This window comes from Mustela nivalis (assembly GCF_964662115.1).
Source record: "Mustela nivalis genome assembly, chromosome: 9".
In the NCBI taxonomy this organism is placed as follows: Eukaryota; Metazoa; Chordata; class Mammalia; order Carnivora; family Mustelidae; genus Mustela; species Mustela nivalis.
Window position 1 is genome coordinate 67,142,816 of NC_139028.1, and position 15,609 is coordinate 67,158,424.

General features: G+C 44.6%; 2 protein-coding genes across 2 annotated transcripts; both read left to right on the top strand.

Annotated features, from left to right (window-relative positions):
* Positions 1-812: 812 nt before the first annotated feature.
* On the top strand, positions 813-1,751 carry LOC309840190 (olfactory receptor 51I2-like; the record flags this gene model as incomplete). Its single annotated transcript, XM_082682263.1, has 1 exon — positions 813-1,751. One exon carries the CDS (start codon positions 813-815, stop codon positions 1,749-1,751), a length of 939 nt encoding a protein of 312 aa, XP_082538389.1.
* Positions 1,752-11,004: 9,253 nt separating this feature from the next.
* LOC309840188 (olfactory receptor 51I2) lies at positions 11,005-11,943 on the top strand (the record flags this gene model as incomplete). The annotated part of the gene is made up of 1 exon (XM_082682261.1): positions 11,005-11,943. One exon carries the CDS (start codon positions 11,005-11,007, stop codon positions 11,941-11,943), a length of 939 nt encoding a protein of 312 aa, XP_082538387.1.
* Between the last annotated feature and the right edge of the window lie 3,666 nt (positions 11,944-15,609).

Consider the following 15,609-nt stretch of genomic DNA (forward strand, 5'->3'; position numbering starts at 1 on the left):
ATGGATACCTGGACATCCCATGTCCCCTTCTGCTCCATCTGATCAGCAAGGACTTTGAGATCATACTCCAGCCTTGCTTTGTTAGGGTTGGGAGAGGAAGGGGAAATGGAAAATGTTTCAGGAGTTCCTCTCCCAAAGGAGGGTGCCTTAGCCTGAAACAGTTCTGCCCGACAGAAAGCCTTCCAGCCCTATCTTCATCCATCATGAGGCAATGAAGGTGAAAGAGTTAACAGAACATCAGAATAACAGGACAATACAAACTGTAATCACACTCACAGAGAAATCCTTGTGATTAAGGTCTGGGAATGCAGTCAGCAGCATGTGTCACTGTCCGAAGAGCTGAGTAAGGCAGTGCCGGAGGCGGTGCCTGCCTGGTAAGGGCTTCCTAACATGAGTTTCTGATGACTCAAACTCTCACCGTTCTTTCTACTAACTACCTATGAATTGGACTTATTTCTGTTCAGTGCTCCTTCAAGGACACCTTAAAGTTGTGGATATCATAGCTTAACATAATAGGACTTGAAGATTTTCTTGTACCTAATGGAGATCTGTGAAACATTGATCATTGTCTCCTTTCATGTGTAAAGCAGAGGGTTATTAGCCCAGCTTCTAGCCTGATGATGGGGAAACATGAAGAAAATAAGTTTGCCAATGTTTTCCCCTGACCAGTGATTTCAGAAAGGCAACAGTTTCTACTGTAGACTTCATGCCCTGTGCATGCTACTCCCTGGCTTCGTGTCCTCCAGTAAGGGCAACTCTCAGAAGTCCTCCAGGTCCGATCCTGTTAAGTGTGTGGCTGGCTTGCCCCTGCCATGGGACTGTTCAATGTCACCCATCCTGCTTCCTTCGTCCTGACTGGCATCCCTGGTCTGGAGAGCACTCACTCCTGGCTAGCAGGGCCCCTCTGCGTGATGTATGCCGTGGCCCTTGGAGCCAATGTTCTGATCCTACAGGCCGTGCGAGTGGAGCCCAGCCTCCACGAGCCCATGTACTACTTCCTGTCCATGCTGTCCTTCAGTGACGTGGCCATGTCCATGGCCACATTGCCCACGGTGCTCAGAACTTTCTGCCTCAATGTCCGCAATATTGCTTTTGATGCCTGCCTCATCCAGATGTTTCTCATTCATTCCTTCTCCATGATGGAGTCAGGAATTCTGCTGGCCATGAGCTTTGACCGCTATGTGGCCATCTGTGATCCCTTACACTATGCCACTGTGCTCACCAATGAAGTTATTGTTGGAATAGGTGTAGCTGTGACGGCTCGGAGTTTTATAATCCTCTTTCCCCTTCCCTTCCTCTTCAAGAGGCTGCCTATCTGCAGATCCAATGTTCTTTCCCATTCCTACTGCCTGCACCCAGACATGATCAAGCTGGCCTGTGCTGATATCACTATCAACAGCATCTATGGATTCTTTGTTCTTTTATCCACGTTTGGCATGGACATGATATTTATATTTCTCTCATATGTGCTCATTCTGCATTCAGTCATGACCATCGCTTCCCGCAAGGAACGTCTGAAAGCTCTCAACACTTGTGTTTCACATATCTTGGTTGTGCTTGCATTTTATGTGCCGATGATTGGAGTCTCAGTAGTGCACCGCTTTGGGAAGCATGCCCCACGCTTTGTACATGTCCTCATGTCCAATGTGTACCTCTTTGTCCCTCCTGTGCTCAACCCTCTCATTTATAGCGCCAAGACAAAGGAGATCCGCCGAGCCATTATCAGAATGTTTCGCCCTGTCAAAATGTGACTGTCATGTTTGATTTTAATATCTGATGCTGACTGTAGTCATAAGTTATCATCCATGGTGTCATTTTCATCATCATCAACATCATTGTCATCAGCAGTATCAACCTCATATCCCAAATGATGAGACAGGCTTGTGTGGTGGAGGAAAAGTAAGCACTCAGGAAATGGAGCTACTGAACTTGTAATACAAAACCAGTGACAGTACGTTGAGCAGAACTCCGGGGCATTCAGAAAAGGTAAATATCAGAGGTAACTGAGTGATTTGACACTCCAAAGGAAGATTAATCTAAGCTATTCATTTTACTTAAAATAAATATCGTGGCTATAACAATAATTAATATATTGTTCTTGAAAATGTCTGTTTGAAATTTCTGATGCGCACTAATTCATGTTATTTTCTTAACAATATCAGGAGGTGTAGAGAATTAAGTCAGGTTTTCAGAGTAACAGAGATAGTACATGACCCAGATGAGACTCAATACTTGTCTGTCTCCACTGTGTGCACCTGGCACCAAGGACCCCTCCCACCTGGTGCATTGTTGGCCTCACTACTAAGCACACTCCCAGTCTCCTTGCCTTCACCTCCCCTGCTTCAAGTTCACAAAGTGAAATGTGATGGACTGTCAGAACTTGCCGTAAGTGTGTGAATAATTATGACTCAGGAGAAATGATAAAACCTGACATCTAGAAGAAACTCCAGATACTTCTCTACTTCTCTTATCTGCTCACCAATCCATCCTCCCACAGGGAAAACAGTACTCAATAGCTGAACCATAAACCCTTGCAGTTTTTGACATTGTACTAAGTACAGGATTCTCTTGATTTTCTTTTTTGGGATTTTAAATTTTTCCACACAATGACAAAGACATTAAATAATTATGCCTTTCTAGAATTTCCAGCTACAAATCATGGAAAAAGCAGAACAGAGAATATATGATTGAACACTACAAACAAAGTATTTTGAAATTTCTATTGGGTTGGTATTTCTGCATGCTCTTTCCTTGAGAGCAATGTAATTTCCTGGCAGAATTAGAGTGCTCTCAAGATGAGGTTTGGGCTCATACAGACCAAATTAAAGCAGATCCTCTGGAGGCTGAAATACCACCAGGGAGGCTGAGCCAGAGACCTCAAGCAACTGAACATAAAGTCATCTAGAGTTTTCCTTTTCATGTAGTTCTCTTGACACAACATGAAGAAATAGTATCAGGGGACCAGAGGGAGGGAACTATTTCTGAATGGAAATGATGTAAGGATTTGCAGTCCAGGTTTCCAAACATGCCCATCAGTGAAACAGGAGACTCCTATAAGTGGCCTTGTCCACTAAATAAAGTACTGAGTACCATCACTGACCATGATTTCAAATGGAAAAGAAGGAGTCAGACCACAGCCTTTAGTCAGTTTAAATAGTGACCTTTTTGATTCTTACAAAAAGCTCTATATTGTCAAATCGAACAAACATAACATGGAGGACATTAGGAGAAGGAAAGGAAAAATGAGAGGGAATACGAACCCTGAGAGACTGTGGACTCTGAGAAACAAATGGAGGGTTTTAGAGGGGAGGGGCATGGGGGACGGGTGAGCCTAGAGGTGGGTATTAAGGAGGGTATATATTACATGGAACATTGGTTGTGGTGCATAAACAGTGAATCTTGGAACACTGCATCAAAAACTAATGATGTATTTATGGTGACTAACATAACACAATAGAAAATAAAAAATATATAAAAATTAAAAAATTAAAGAAAATAGTATTAATGTGTATGTCATGAAAGTGTTGTTGAATGAATATGGAAATGCAAAACAAGAGGGGGAAACTGTAGTATGTGAAAGTGTGGAAAACACTCACTGATTCCCACGCTGGGGGGAGAGAGGAAAACCATCCTATGACTACAGGCCTCACGTTGACAGTCAGGGTAGAAAGGAAAAAAGACAAGGAGCACTGGGATAGGAGCATCCTATCAGCACTTCTAGCTCCTCTTGATATTATTACCACCCTTCTTCCGCCATCATCTGTTAGAAATGGGGCTTGTTTGAGGGGATAGAGAAATGATGCTTTTAAGGTTCTCTTCCTCTTGTGAGGCAGGTGCCGTAACTTACAGGCAGTCCTGCATCTTTCAACCTGAGAAGGCCAATAAGAACACCACGTTTCTGGTTTACATACAGACTCTCTTTGCCTCTTTGTATATAAGAAGTTTTCTTTGAACTCACCACTTTTCCCTATCAAAATGGGAAAAAACCCAGATTTGGGGCAACCAAAAAGGAGAAAAGAAAAATTGCATACTTCTTTTGTTATAGACCCTTTAGGTCTACCGCATAAATTAGGTCACATTAGAAATTAGCTAATGACCACGACTCAGCTAAGCTTGCAAGGAAACTATAATGAGGTTTGTGGGGGGAAAAAAGCTCTGAGAAATAAAAGTCGTGCTTTTGCATGGTCTTGTCAGGAGTGTCAATCTCATCCCCCAGGGTCTGTGTTAGGCGGGTCTTTGAAGGGACAGACAAGAAAGTAGAACAAGAATTATGGCAGTGTTGGATTTCTGACACCCGTGCCTCATAGGAAAACCCATACAAGTAGAATGTAATGCACAATTGAGAAAACACACATCCATTGTCAGGGGCCCTTCTATGGGATTAATATCTGTGTGAGCCCAGGAACCAGGAGAACTTGCAGAAACAGGAACGTGGTAGCAGAGGGTCATGGACAGGCCCCTGTGCATGGCTGACCATCAGCCCCACTTGCTCAGTACCACTGAGATACAGCCCCACCTCCAGGAAGCCATCCTCAGACCTGGTCAGTTCTGCTAGGAGGAGTCAGCTTCATGCCTCAGCTGTGATTCAGCAGGATGAGAAGAGCTCCTTCCTAAATACTGTCGTGCAAAAGGAGACCTAGGAGCAGGGGCACAGACTGTTTCTTCTGATTTAGGGTTCTCCACAGCAAGGGCATTGCCTCACTGGGAGAATAACTTCCTCTCTCTCTCTGTGTCACTCTCTCGCTCAGGACTCAGAGCTGAGGGCTCAGGACCGTGCACTGTGCTATTTCATTTCAGAGAGGAGGGGACCCATGTGCTGGGGACTCTGCATTGAGCACAGGCAAGCAGAGGGCCTCCACACAGCTGAGTGGGGTGTGTGCCCTGAAGAGGGCTCAGGTTTCATAGACACAACAAAGGGCTCATGAAGTCAGCCATCCCTTTGTGAACTACCATCCTCCTGTCTCAAACAAGTAATTGAGTCCTGCGGAGGCATCACACCATGCAGGGGAAGAGAAAGACCATTATCAGGCAATGCCTGGATGTGAATGTTTACTGGGAAGGTCAGGGAGAGGATATGACTGCTAGTTGACCCACGAGCTCGGCCTCAGCACTCAAGGCTCCTCACCCCTGACCCTGTCGTTGGAATGTACCTAGCATTTGTCTGGCCCCTCCTAAAAGGTGCCGCAAGGGTATGACCTTGAGATAATCCTGTGTTGCTGAGACCATGTGGATAGCATAGAGGCTGAGCTCAGGTAAGGCCTCTGCATAAACTCTTCTGGTACCCAGTGCAGGGGTCTACCCTTCAAACAAACCTCCCATTTGAGTTCCCTTGCTCAGGAGCTCTGCCACCTAGTGATCAGAGGCCTGCCTTACTTTGGTCTTTCCCTCCCCTCCAGTTGTAGGGGTGGGTTTCTGATGACACCTGGGAAGTCTTGAAAGACCTTGAGATCCAACAGTTCAAGTATCCGGAGCATTGGGAGACAGGAGTATTGTCACTCACTCACTCCACTCTGCCACCTGAAGCTGAGTAGCCGGCAGGGGTCTGCGTCTTTGCCAGGCCTCTAGCTTCTTCTGGGCAAAGTCACCTTGGCTGCAGCTCCAGCAACACCCCTGTGACTCCCCCCTCTACGGGTAGCAGTCAGTGGCTTCCTTTGCTGCAAATCTCTAGGTGTTACTCCCTTCTGCTGGTCAGTTTCTCTCCTCTTTTGAAACCTGTGTAAACCATTCCCAGGATGAGGCTCATTATTTTATCCTACCCGTTATTACGTTACTTTTTCTCTGACTCAATCCCACTCTTTATGTTATTATTTGTGATTCTGGGGCTGGAACTCTGCAATTGACACTTCTTTGCCAGCCAGTTCCCAAGATCGGCTAATAGGAGTAAGGTAGCCCCAGTGAGAAGGAATTTCAGAGCATTACTGGTTCCATTTTGCACCTTCCCACATTTCCAGAACATGTCTTACCATGACCTATGATTGTAACCCCAGCACCGCCTCAATAGCACCCACCTTTCAAAGTCTCAGCTCCAGCTTCACAAGAAGAATCACAGATCAGATAAAGCTTAGAATGAACTTAGAGCTGTGGGATTCAGCAGGAAGGGCTTAGGCGGCTGAATTCCATGCAGAGGAAATGATGGGAGCACCGTGACGGAAGCACAGAACCTGAAACAGAGCACTGTTTGGGAACCTGCACAAGGTGCGGTGATGACTCTTCCTGAATTGTGTTGTTACATTAGGGAGTGCACCAAGATGATGGGAAAGAGGAGCAAGGAAGGCATTGTCTGCACTCAATCTGCAATTCTGGCAGAGGGAGGGGTTTGATAAAGAAATTAGGCAGAAAAAAAAAAAAAAGAAAGAAAAGAAGAGAAATTCGGCAAATCACAGATTGCACAACTGCAGCTCCGAAAATGGCCATTGGAGAGAACATGTTCCAATCTGCCAATAGTTTGAGATGAACACTTACATGGACCAGAATGTTTAAATGATTTCTTCATACCTCAAAATGGCTAATACGTGAAGACAGTGGGTACTATATTCTCAATGAACAACTAAGGGGAAGTTTGGAATTAGTTTTCAGAGAACTAGTTATATAAACTTTAAACTTCCTCTCAGAATTCAGTGGCTCTCCACCGGGGTGCTTTGTCCCTCGGGGTACATTTGGCAATGTCTGAGGGCATTTCTGGATGTCATGACTGGGGTGGAGCCTCTGCCGCATGAAGTGTTCCACCACACAAAGGACATCATATCACAACAAAGAATTATCCAGCCCCGAAGATTATTTGTGCTGTGATTGAAACATTCTACCCTAATTAAAGTTGTAAGAGTTGTGAATTAGAGGATTTGTATAGGGATGGGGGATACATCCCCATTAACTTTGGGTCAAGAGAGAGGCACCTCAATGATTCTACAAGGTACATTATGTTCCCTCAGAAGTTGGGGAGAGACATGGTGGTCTCAGTCTTACTCATGCCTGTAAATTTAAGTGGAGAGATGACAGTTCCCACGCTGTTGGAATGAGAGACTAGTGCTGGTTTCAGGTGGGTATTTGTTGCAATAGTGGAAGGGTGAGCATCGCCAGGATGAGCTCTATGCTAGAGATGAATGTCATGGTGTGGTCTTAGATCTGGTCCAATAGAGCATAGGTTTCCACAAGGGTGATCTCTGTTTTGACAAAGTTCTGAGCTGCCATACAGAATAAAGAGACATTCATTTAAATCAAATAAAGAAGAAGTCAATTAGGAAAAGAAGTTTCCTGGATAATCTATGAGATGCAATATGACAGAATCAGGTCTATACATTCAATACACATAGTAAACCTGTTAGCAGCCAACTGAAGCACTCAAGGATTGTCAATCATCCACTGTTCATTCTCTCTCTTCCCAAAGGAGACTTCAAAGACATGGTTAGCAAGTGAAGGATGGGAGAAGAGAAATGCTGCGCATAGGAATGCTGGACAGCCTGATCATTACATTAGTAATTGTGAACACCTGCCAGTCTCACCAGAGGATGTACTGTCATCTGAATGTGACCAGAAATCTTAGGAAACTCAGTTTTCATCCAGGGTAGAAGAAAGAACCAGCCTGAGTCAATCCATTTGAACAGTGAGTAAAGCCAAATTTTCTACTTCTTTCTTATTTGTTGGGCTTGGTCAACAGACAGCATAATCCTGAACTCTTAACACCTGTGCCCGGCCATCACTAATGGAGTCTTGCAGTGGGTAGAGAATTGGACGGGCTGATTAATTGCTGGGTTCTTTTTCAGAAACAGGAACACATGCTTTATTCTTAAGGGTCCTTAAGGACCTCTAGAGGCTAAAACCCTCCTGATGCATTTTCAGACACAAAGCAGCATCACCCTGCTCTCTCCAGAGGCTTAGAATTAGATACAAAAGGGGCAGGTATGAATTCACTGGAGCAGATAGAGAGATGGGCATGTTGCTCCTCCAGAGTCTCTCCTCTGTCTGGCTTCTGGTAAGTTCTGAGATCCATTAGGGTGCAGCTAGCTGACTCCTTGAACACTGCTCTAAGAAGGAGTTCAACTGGGAAGGCAGTGGAGGGAGAAGAGGGAGAGAGTGCCTGGAGGTTAGGAAGAAGGAGCTTACAGTAGAACCAGCAGCATGGGTGCAAAGGCCGTGGACTGGGGGTTCCTTCCTGGGCACTGCCACTAACTGTGGAACTCTGGCTAATACACTCTGTTTCGACACATAGCTCAGCTTGCAGGTTTAATGTCCTTTGAGTCCATGTTGCTAGGACTCATTAACATTGTAGCAGTTCAGGGAGGAAAGTCAGCTCAGGACAAGGGCAAATTTCTGAAATCCTGGAGCAAAGTGTTCACAGTCTACAAAATGGATTGACTAACATTAACAAACTTTGCATTTGATTATGAATTCTTTTTTTTTTTTTTTTTTTTTGCTTTTCAAAAAATTGTAATATGTTATGTTAGTCACCTACAGGACATCATTAGTTTTTGATGTAGTGTTCCACAATTCATTGTTTGCCTATAACACCCAGTGCTCTATTCAGTACGTGTCCCCCTTAATACCCATGTCCCAGTTACCCCATCTCCCCACACCTACCCTCTGAAACCCTCAGTTTGTTTCCATTGGTCTTATGGCCTTATGGCTTGTCTTCCGCTTTGATTTCCAGACCTTCACTTATCCCTTCCTTCTCCTAAGGTCCCCAGTGCTATTCCTTCTGTTCCAAATATAAGTGAAACCATATGGTAATTGTCTTCCTCTGTTTGACTTATTTCACTTAGCATAATCCCCTCCATTTCACTCTATATCTATGCAAATAGTGACCATAAATTCTGAGATAAAGTGTAAAGTTACCCAGGAGATAAAAGAATAAAGAAATCAGTTAGTCCTAAATTCCACAGGAGCTGGGTTTAAGCAACCATATCTCTAATCTTCTATTCCCGCCTTTGATTTCAAGCCTGTTTCATCAGAAGACCACTGTGTTCATCCTCCACTGTTCATCATCTGTCTATCTGAGCCTTCTTGCACAGCAAAGTTTCATATTCATTCTCTCTTTGACTAGAAATAAATGTAAGAGACCATCAGAGCCCTAAAGGATCATAGAATATATCCCAAAATAGACTGATAAGGGGAAAGAGGCTCCATGTAGAAAAAGAAATAGGGTCTCCCAAGTTCACACAGCTAGGGAAAGCTCACACGGCCAGGGCAAACCAGAGCAGGTTAGTGAGTCCAGGGCTCCTCACCCCCTCCAGCACCCTGTCCCCTAAACTACCTGGTCCCCACGTGGTGGCAGAGAAAGGAAGGGTTCTGAGTTCTGGGGGCCCAGGAACTAAAGTCCAGCTTTGGAGACAGGGACTTCCACATCTTCTTTGCCCCATGAATCTCCCTGTGACCATCTCCTTGGTCCAACAGCACCTTTGAAGTCTCCATCCAGAAATGTGGACTCTGTTTTCCCTTTCGACTTCTTTTCTGCCCCTCAATGGTGCCTCCAAGACTGAAGAAGATACTAGAGTCTTATACCTCTTTACTCAAGCTGAAGCCTTGCCACCTACTGACCATGCTCTGAGAGGCCTGCTCACAGCCAGGAGCCTCCACCTCATGGTCAAGGATGAACTGAGGAAACAGATAGAAAGTTCCTACAGATTATCTGACACGCAATGTGCTCAGTGCATGTAGCTTTCCTGTCACTGATTTTCTTTCTTCCCATGCTTCCAGGGAACCCAGGAGGTGAGTCACTGCTGGGAATGATCAGGAATGTGATCCTGGGACTGTCAAGTTTTTTCCACAAATACTAAAACGTAGATGTCTACACACAGATTGGCTTTGGCCTGCCCTGCAGAGAATCCTGCTCATTGAAGACTGGTTTCTTCTCCCTTTTCTTTCAGTTCACTTCACTTTTGCTCACTAATCTTCCTATATTTCTCCCCTAAATTCCTTCACTGAGGGTTGTATGAAGAATAGGACTTGTCGTCAGGGAAGAGGGACAAAGTGAGGAATGGGGTTGTTCAGCGGAGCAACCACACGTGTGGAGGGAGACAGATCTGTGTAGACTGAGCTCTATGACCAAAAGGGATGCAATCCATCATGCAGAGAAGTGGTCGCTGACTTCTTATCAACCACAGAGCAATCCGGGTCCTATAGTACCCCAGATAAGCCAGGAATGTTCCCCATGTGATGAGGCTGCATTAGTCCTCAAGGGAGCATTTCGGGGGCCTATGGAGACCTGGACATCCCATGTCCCCTTCTACTCCATCTGATCAGCAAGGACTTTGAGATCATACTCCAGCCTTGCTTTGTTAGGGTTGGGAGAGGAAGGGGAAATGGAAAATGTTTCAGGAGTTCCTCTCACAAAGGAGGGTGCCTTCACCTGAAACAGGTCTGCCTGACTTAACCTTCCAGCCCTGTCTATCTTCATCCATCATGAGGCAATGAAGGTGAAAGAGTTAACAGAACATCAGAATAACAGGACAATACAAACTGTAATCACACTCACAGAGAAATCCTTGTGATTAAGGTCTGGGAATGCAGTCAGCAGCATGTGTCACTGTCCGAAGAGCTGAGTAAGGCAGTGCCGGAGGCGGTGCCTGCCTGGTAAGGGCTTCCTAACATGAGTTTCTGATGACTCAAACTCTCACCGTTCTTTCTACTAACTACCTATGAATTGGACTTATTTCTGTTCAGTGCTCCTTCAAGGACACCTTAAAGTTGTGGATATCATAGCTTAACATAATAGGACTTGAAGATTTTCTTGTACCTAATGGAGATCTGTGAAACATTGATCATTGTCTCCTTTCATGTGTAAAGCAGAGGGTTATTAGCCCAGCTTCTAGCCTGATGATGGGGAAACATGAAGAAAATAAGTTTGCCAATGTTTTCCCCTGACCAGTGATTTCAGAAAGGCAACAGTTTCTACTGTAGACTTCATGCCCTGTGCATGCTACTCCCTGGCTTCGTGTCCTCCAGTAAGGGCAACTCTCAGAAGTCCTCCAGGTCCGATCCTGTTAAGTGTGTGGCTGGCTTGCCCCTGCCATGGGACTGTTCAATGTCACCCATCCTGCTTCCTTCGTCCTGACTGGCATCCCTGGTCTGGAGAGCACTCACTCCTGGCTAGCAGGGCCCCTCTGCGTGATGTATGCCGTGGCCCTTGGAGCCAATGTTCTGATCCTACAGGCCGTGCGAGTGGAGCCCAGCCTCCACGAGCCCATGTACTACTTCCTGTCCATGCTGTCCTTCAGTGACGTGGCCATGTCCATGGCCACATTGCCCACGGTGCTCAGAACTTTCTGCCTCAATGCCCGCAATATTGCTTTTGATGCCTGCCTCATCCAGATGTTTCTCATTCATTCCTTCTCCATGATGGAGTCAGGAATTCTGCTGGCCATGAGCTTTGACCGCTATGTGGCCATCTGTGATCCCTTACACTATGCCACTGTGCTCACCAATGAAGTTATTGCTGGAATAGGTGTAGCTGTGACGGCTCGGAGTTTCATCACCCTCTTTCCCCTTCCCTTCCTCTTCATGAGGCTGCCTATCTGCAGATCCAATGTTCTTTCCCATTCCTATTGCCTGCACCCAGACATGATCAAGCTGGCCTGTGCTGATATCACTATCAACAGCATCTATGGCCTCTTTGTTCTTGTATCCACCTTCGGCCTGGACATGTTATTTATCTTTCTCTCATATGTGCTCATTCTGCATTCAGTCATGGCCATCGCTTCCCGCAAGGAACGCCTGAAAGCTCTCAACACTTGCGTGTCACATATCTTGGCTGTGCTTGCGTTTTATGTGCCAATGATTGGGGTCTCAGTAGTGCACCGCTTTGGGAAGCATGCCCCACGCTTTGTACATGTCCTCATGTCCAATGTGTACCTCTTTGTCCCTCCTGTGCTCAACCCTCTCATTTATAGTGCCAAGACAAAGGAGATCCGCCGAGCCATTATCCGCATGTTTCGCCCCGTCAAAATTTGACTGCCATGTTTGCTTTTAATATCTGCTGTTGACTGTAGTCATAAGTTTTCATCCATGGTATCATTTTCATCATCATCATTGTCATCATCATCACATCATCATTATCTTTATATCATATAGAAGAGAATAAATATGAAGGATAAAAGTAAAATATCAAAAAATTGTCCTATGAAATGATAACGAAATATAACTAGTACATTCAACAAACCTCTATGGCTTTCATTGAGAGGTAAATATTGGAGTCCTTAAGTGATTAGACAACATTTTACAGAGGAGGATTGGTGTAATCTAGGAATCATTTTCTATAACATTAACTATTGCCGATATTATAATAACTAACTCATTGAGTCATTAAAATGTCAGGTTCTATTAGGAATTATGATGTGATTGAATGCATGAACCTTCATAACAATCTCATAAGGTATAGAGAATTATATCAGTTTTTCAGAGTAACATTGTTTATAAGTGATCTAAATGAGACTCAGTGCTTTTCTGTCTCCTGGGTCCTGGTTGCCTCCGTTGGTTAAGCTAATGAATCATTTTCGGGATAGGTCATTATCTCATGGGTCATGGACATATAGCCGCATGTCTGGCTCCGCACTCAGAAGGGAGTTTACTTGAAGTTTTTATTCCTCTGCCCTTCCCCAGACTCCTGTGGGTGTGCTCTCGCTCTATCTCTCTAAAATAAATACATCTTTAAATTAATACGTGTCTGTCTCCATCATGTGTATCTAATGCCTACAAACACTATCTCTCTGATGAGTTGGCCTCACTACTAACATTCCAACTTTTAGGAGGGATGCCTTCACTGTCATCTCATTCATGAGTGTTTCAGCTTCACAATGTGACATTTAATGTACTGTCAGGATCTGCTATAAGATGTGTGACCCTGGGAAAACCAAAAAAGACTGACATCTAGAAGAAACTCCAGATTGTTCTTTGCTTCCTTCATCTTCTCACCAATCCATCCTCCCACAGGGAAAACAATATTCAACATCTGAACAGTAAACCTTTGTTCATTTTGACGTTGTACTAAGGGTATGTTTTCCTTGTCTCTTCCTTTCTTGGGATTTTAATTTTTCTATATAATGATGTGATGACTAATGTCAACTACTTTGTCTTTCTAGAATTTCTAGCTAAAAAGCCCAGGGTTAGGCAATAGAGAATTTATGATTTAGACACTACAAAATAATTTTTTTGGCCTTCTATTAAATTGTTTGGTTTTCTTGCTTGGTCTTTCCTTGATACCTAGGAGGTACAAAACAATAAAAATTCCTTGGCAGAATTGCAATGTGCTCAGATGAGGTTTGGGCTTAAATCTAGACTAAATTAAGGGAGATGCCCTGTGGAGACTGACCTACTCACCAGAAATACTGGGCAGGAGACCTCAAGTAGCTGAATGTAAAGTTACTTAGAGTTTTCTCTCTGTGAAGTTTTCTTGAGAGAATATGAAGAAGTATCAGGTGCCAGAAGGAGGGAATTATTTCTGAATGGAAACAAAGTATTTGGGATCCAGGTTTCCATATATGCCCGTAGGTGAATAAGAGACTTATAATGTAAGTGCCCTTGTCCAAGAAATTAATTAATTTAGGGGCATGATTGGGTAACATAACTCAGCATGATTTCCAATGGAAAATAATGAGTCAGACTATGGACTTCAAAGTCAGTTCCAGTAATGACTGTTTTGATTAATACAAGAAGCTCTATACTGTCACCTCAATTAATAATAATAGTAGTAGTAGTAGTCATAATAGTAGTAATAGTAATAATTTATCATGCCTTGAAAGTAGGGAGAAATGATTATGTAGATGCAAAGACAAAGCTTGAGAAATTTTCTGCATATGAAAGTGTGGAAAACACTCAGTGATTCCCACCCTGGGGAAAGAGAGGAAGACAATCCTATGACCACGGGCCCCACATTGACAGTGAAAGGTGGAAAGGAGAAAAGACAAGGAGCACGGGGGTAGGAGCTTCCTATCAGGACCTCTGACTCCTCTCCACATTATTTCCTCCTTTATTAACAAACTTTACTTTGAACTCACGATTTTCCCCTATTGAAATAGGAAAATATCTGGATTTGGGCTAGTTAAGAAGAAGCAAAGATTTGGGGCGCCTGGGTGGCTCAGTGAGTTAAGCCGCTGCCTTCGGCTCAGGTCATGATCTCAGAGTCCTGGGATCAAGTCCCACATCGGGCTCTCTGCTCAGCGGGGAGCCTGCTTCCTCCTCTCTCTCTGCCTGCCTCTCTGCCTGCTTGTGATCTCTGTCTGTCAAATAAATAAATAAAATCTAAAAAAAAAAAAAAAAAAAAAAAAAAAAGAAGAAGCAAAGATTATATACTTCTTTTACTTTAGGTCCCTTACTTCTTCCTTAGAAAATTAGATACTGAGCTTGGCTTAACTAAGCTTGGATGAGGTCTATATTGACGTCTGTGGGAAAAAAGTCTGAGTAATAAAAGTCACAATTTTGCATGGTCTTGTCAGGGGTGTCAATCTCAACTTCCAGGGCCTGTGCTGGCTGGGTCTATGAAGGGACAGACAGAAGAAACTAGAACAAGAATTATGGCAGTGTTGGATTCCTGACACCTATGCCTCATAGTAAAACTCATAGGAAAACCCATACAAGTAGAATGTAATGCAGAATTGAGAAAACACACATCTATTGTCAGGGGCCCTTCTATGGGATTAATATCTGTGTGAGCCCAGGAACCAGGAAAACTTGCAGAATCAGGAATGTGGTAGCAGAGGGTCATGGAAAGGCCCCTGTGCATGGCTGACCATCAGCCCCACTTGCTCAGTACCCCTGAGATACAGCCCCACCTCCAGGAAGCCATCCTCAGACCTGGTCAGTTCTGCTAGGAGGAGTCATGCTTCATGCCTCATGCCTGCTGTGTTTCAGCAGGATGAAAAGAGCTCCTTCCTAGATACTGTTGTGCAAAAGGAGACCTAGGAGCAGGGGCACAGACTGTTTCTTCTGACTTAGGGTTCTCCACAGCAAGGGCATTGCCTCCCTGGGAGAATAACCTCCTCTCTCTCTCTGTGCCACTCTCTCGCTCAGGACTCAGAGCTGAGGGCTCAGGACCGTGCACTGTGCTATTTCATTTCAGAGAGGAGGGGATCCATGTGCTGGGGACTCTGCATTGAGCACAGGCAAGCAGAGGGCCTCCACACAGCTGAGTGGGGTGTGTGCCCTGAAGAGGGCTCAGGTTTCATAGACACAACAAAGGGCTCATGAAGTCAGCCATCCCTTTGTGAACTACCATCCTCCTGTCTCAAACAAGTAATTGAGTCCTGCGGAGGCATCACACCATGCAGGGGAAGAGAAAGACCATTATCAGGCAATGCCTGGATGTGAATGTTTACTGGGAAGGTCAGGGAGAGGATATGACTGCTAGTTGACCGACGAGCTCGGCCTCAGCACTCAAGGCTCCTCACCCCTGACCCTGTTGTTGGAATGTGCCTAGCATTTGTCTTGCCCCTTCTAAAAGCTGTCACATGGACATGACCTTGAGATAGTCCTGTGTTGCTGAGACCATGTGGATAGCATAGAGGCTGAGCCCAGATAAGGCTTCTATATAAACTTTCAAGATTCTGACAGCAGGTGTAAAGATGTACTGGCTTTCAGCCACATAAGATAAACCTAGTATGTAAGCTCCTTTGGTTGTTAAGT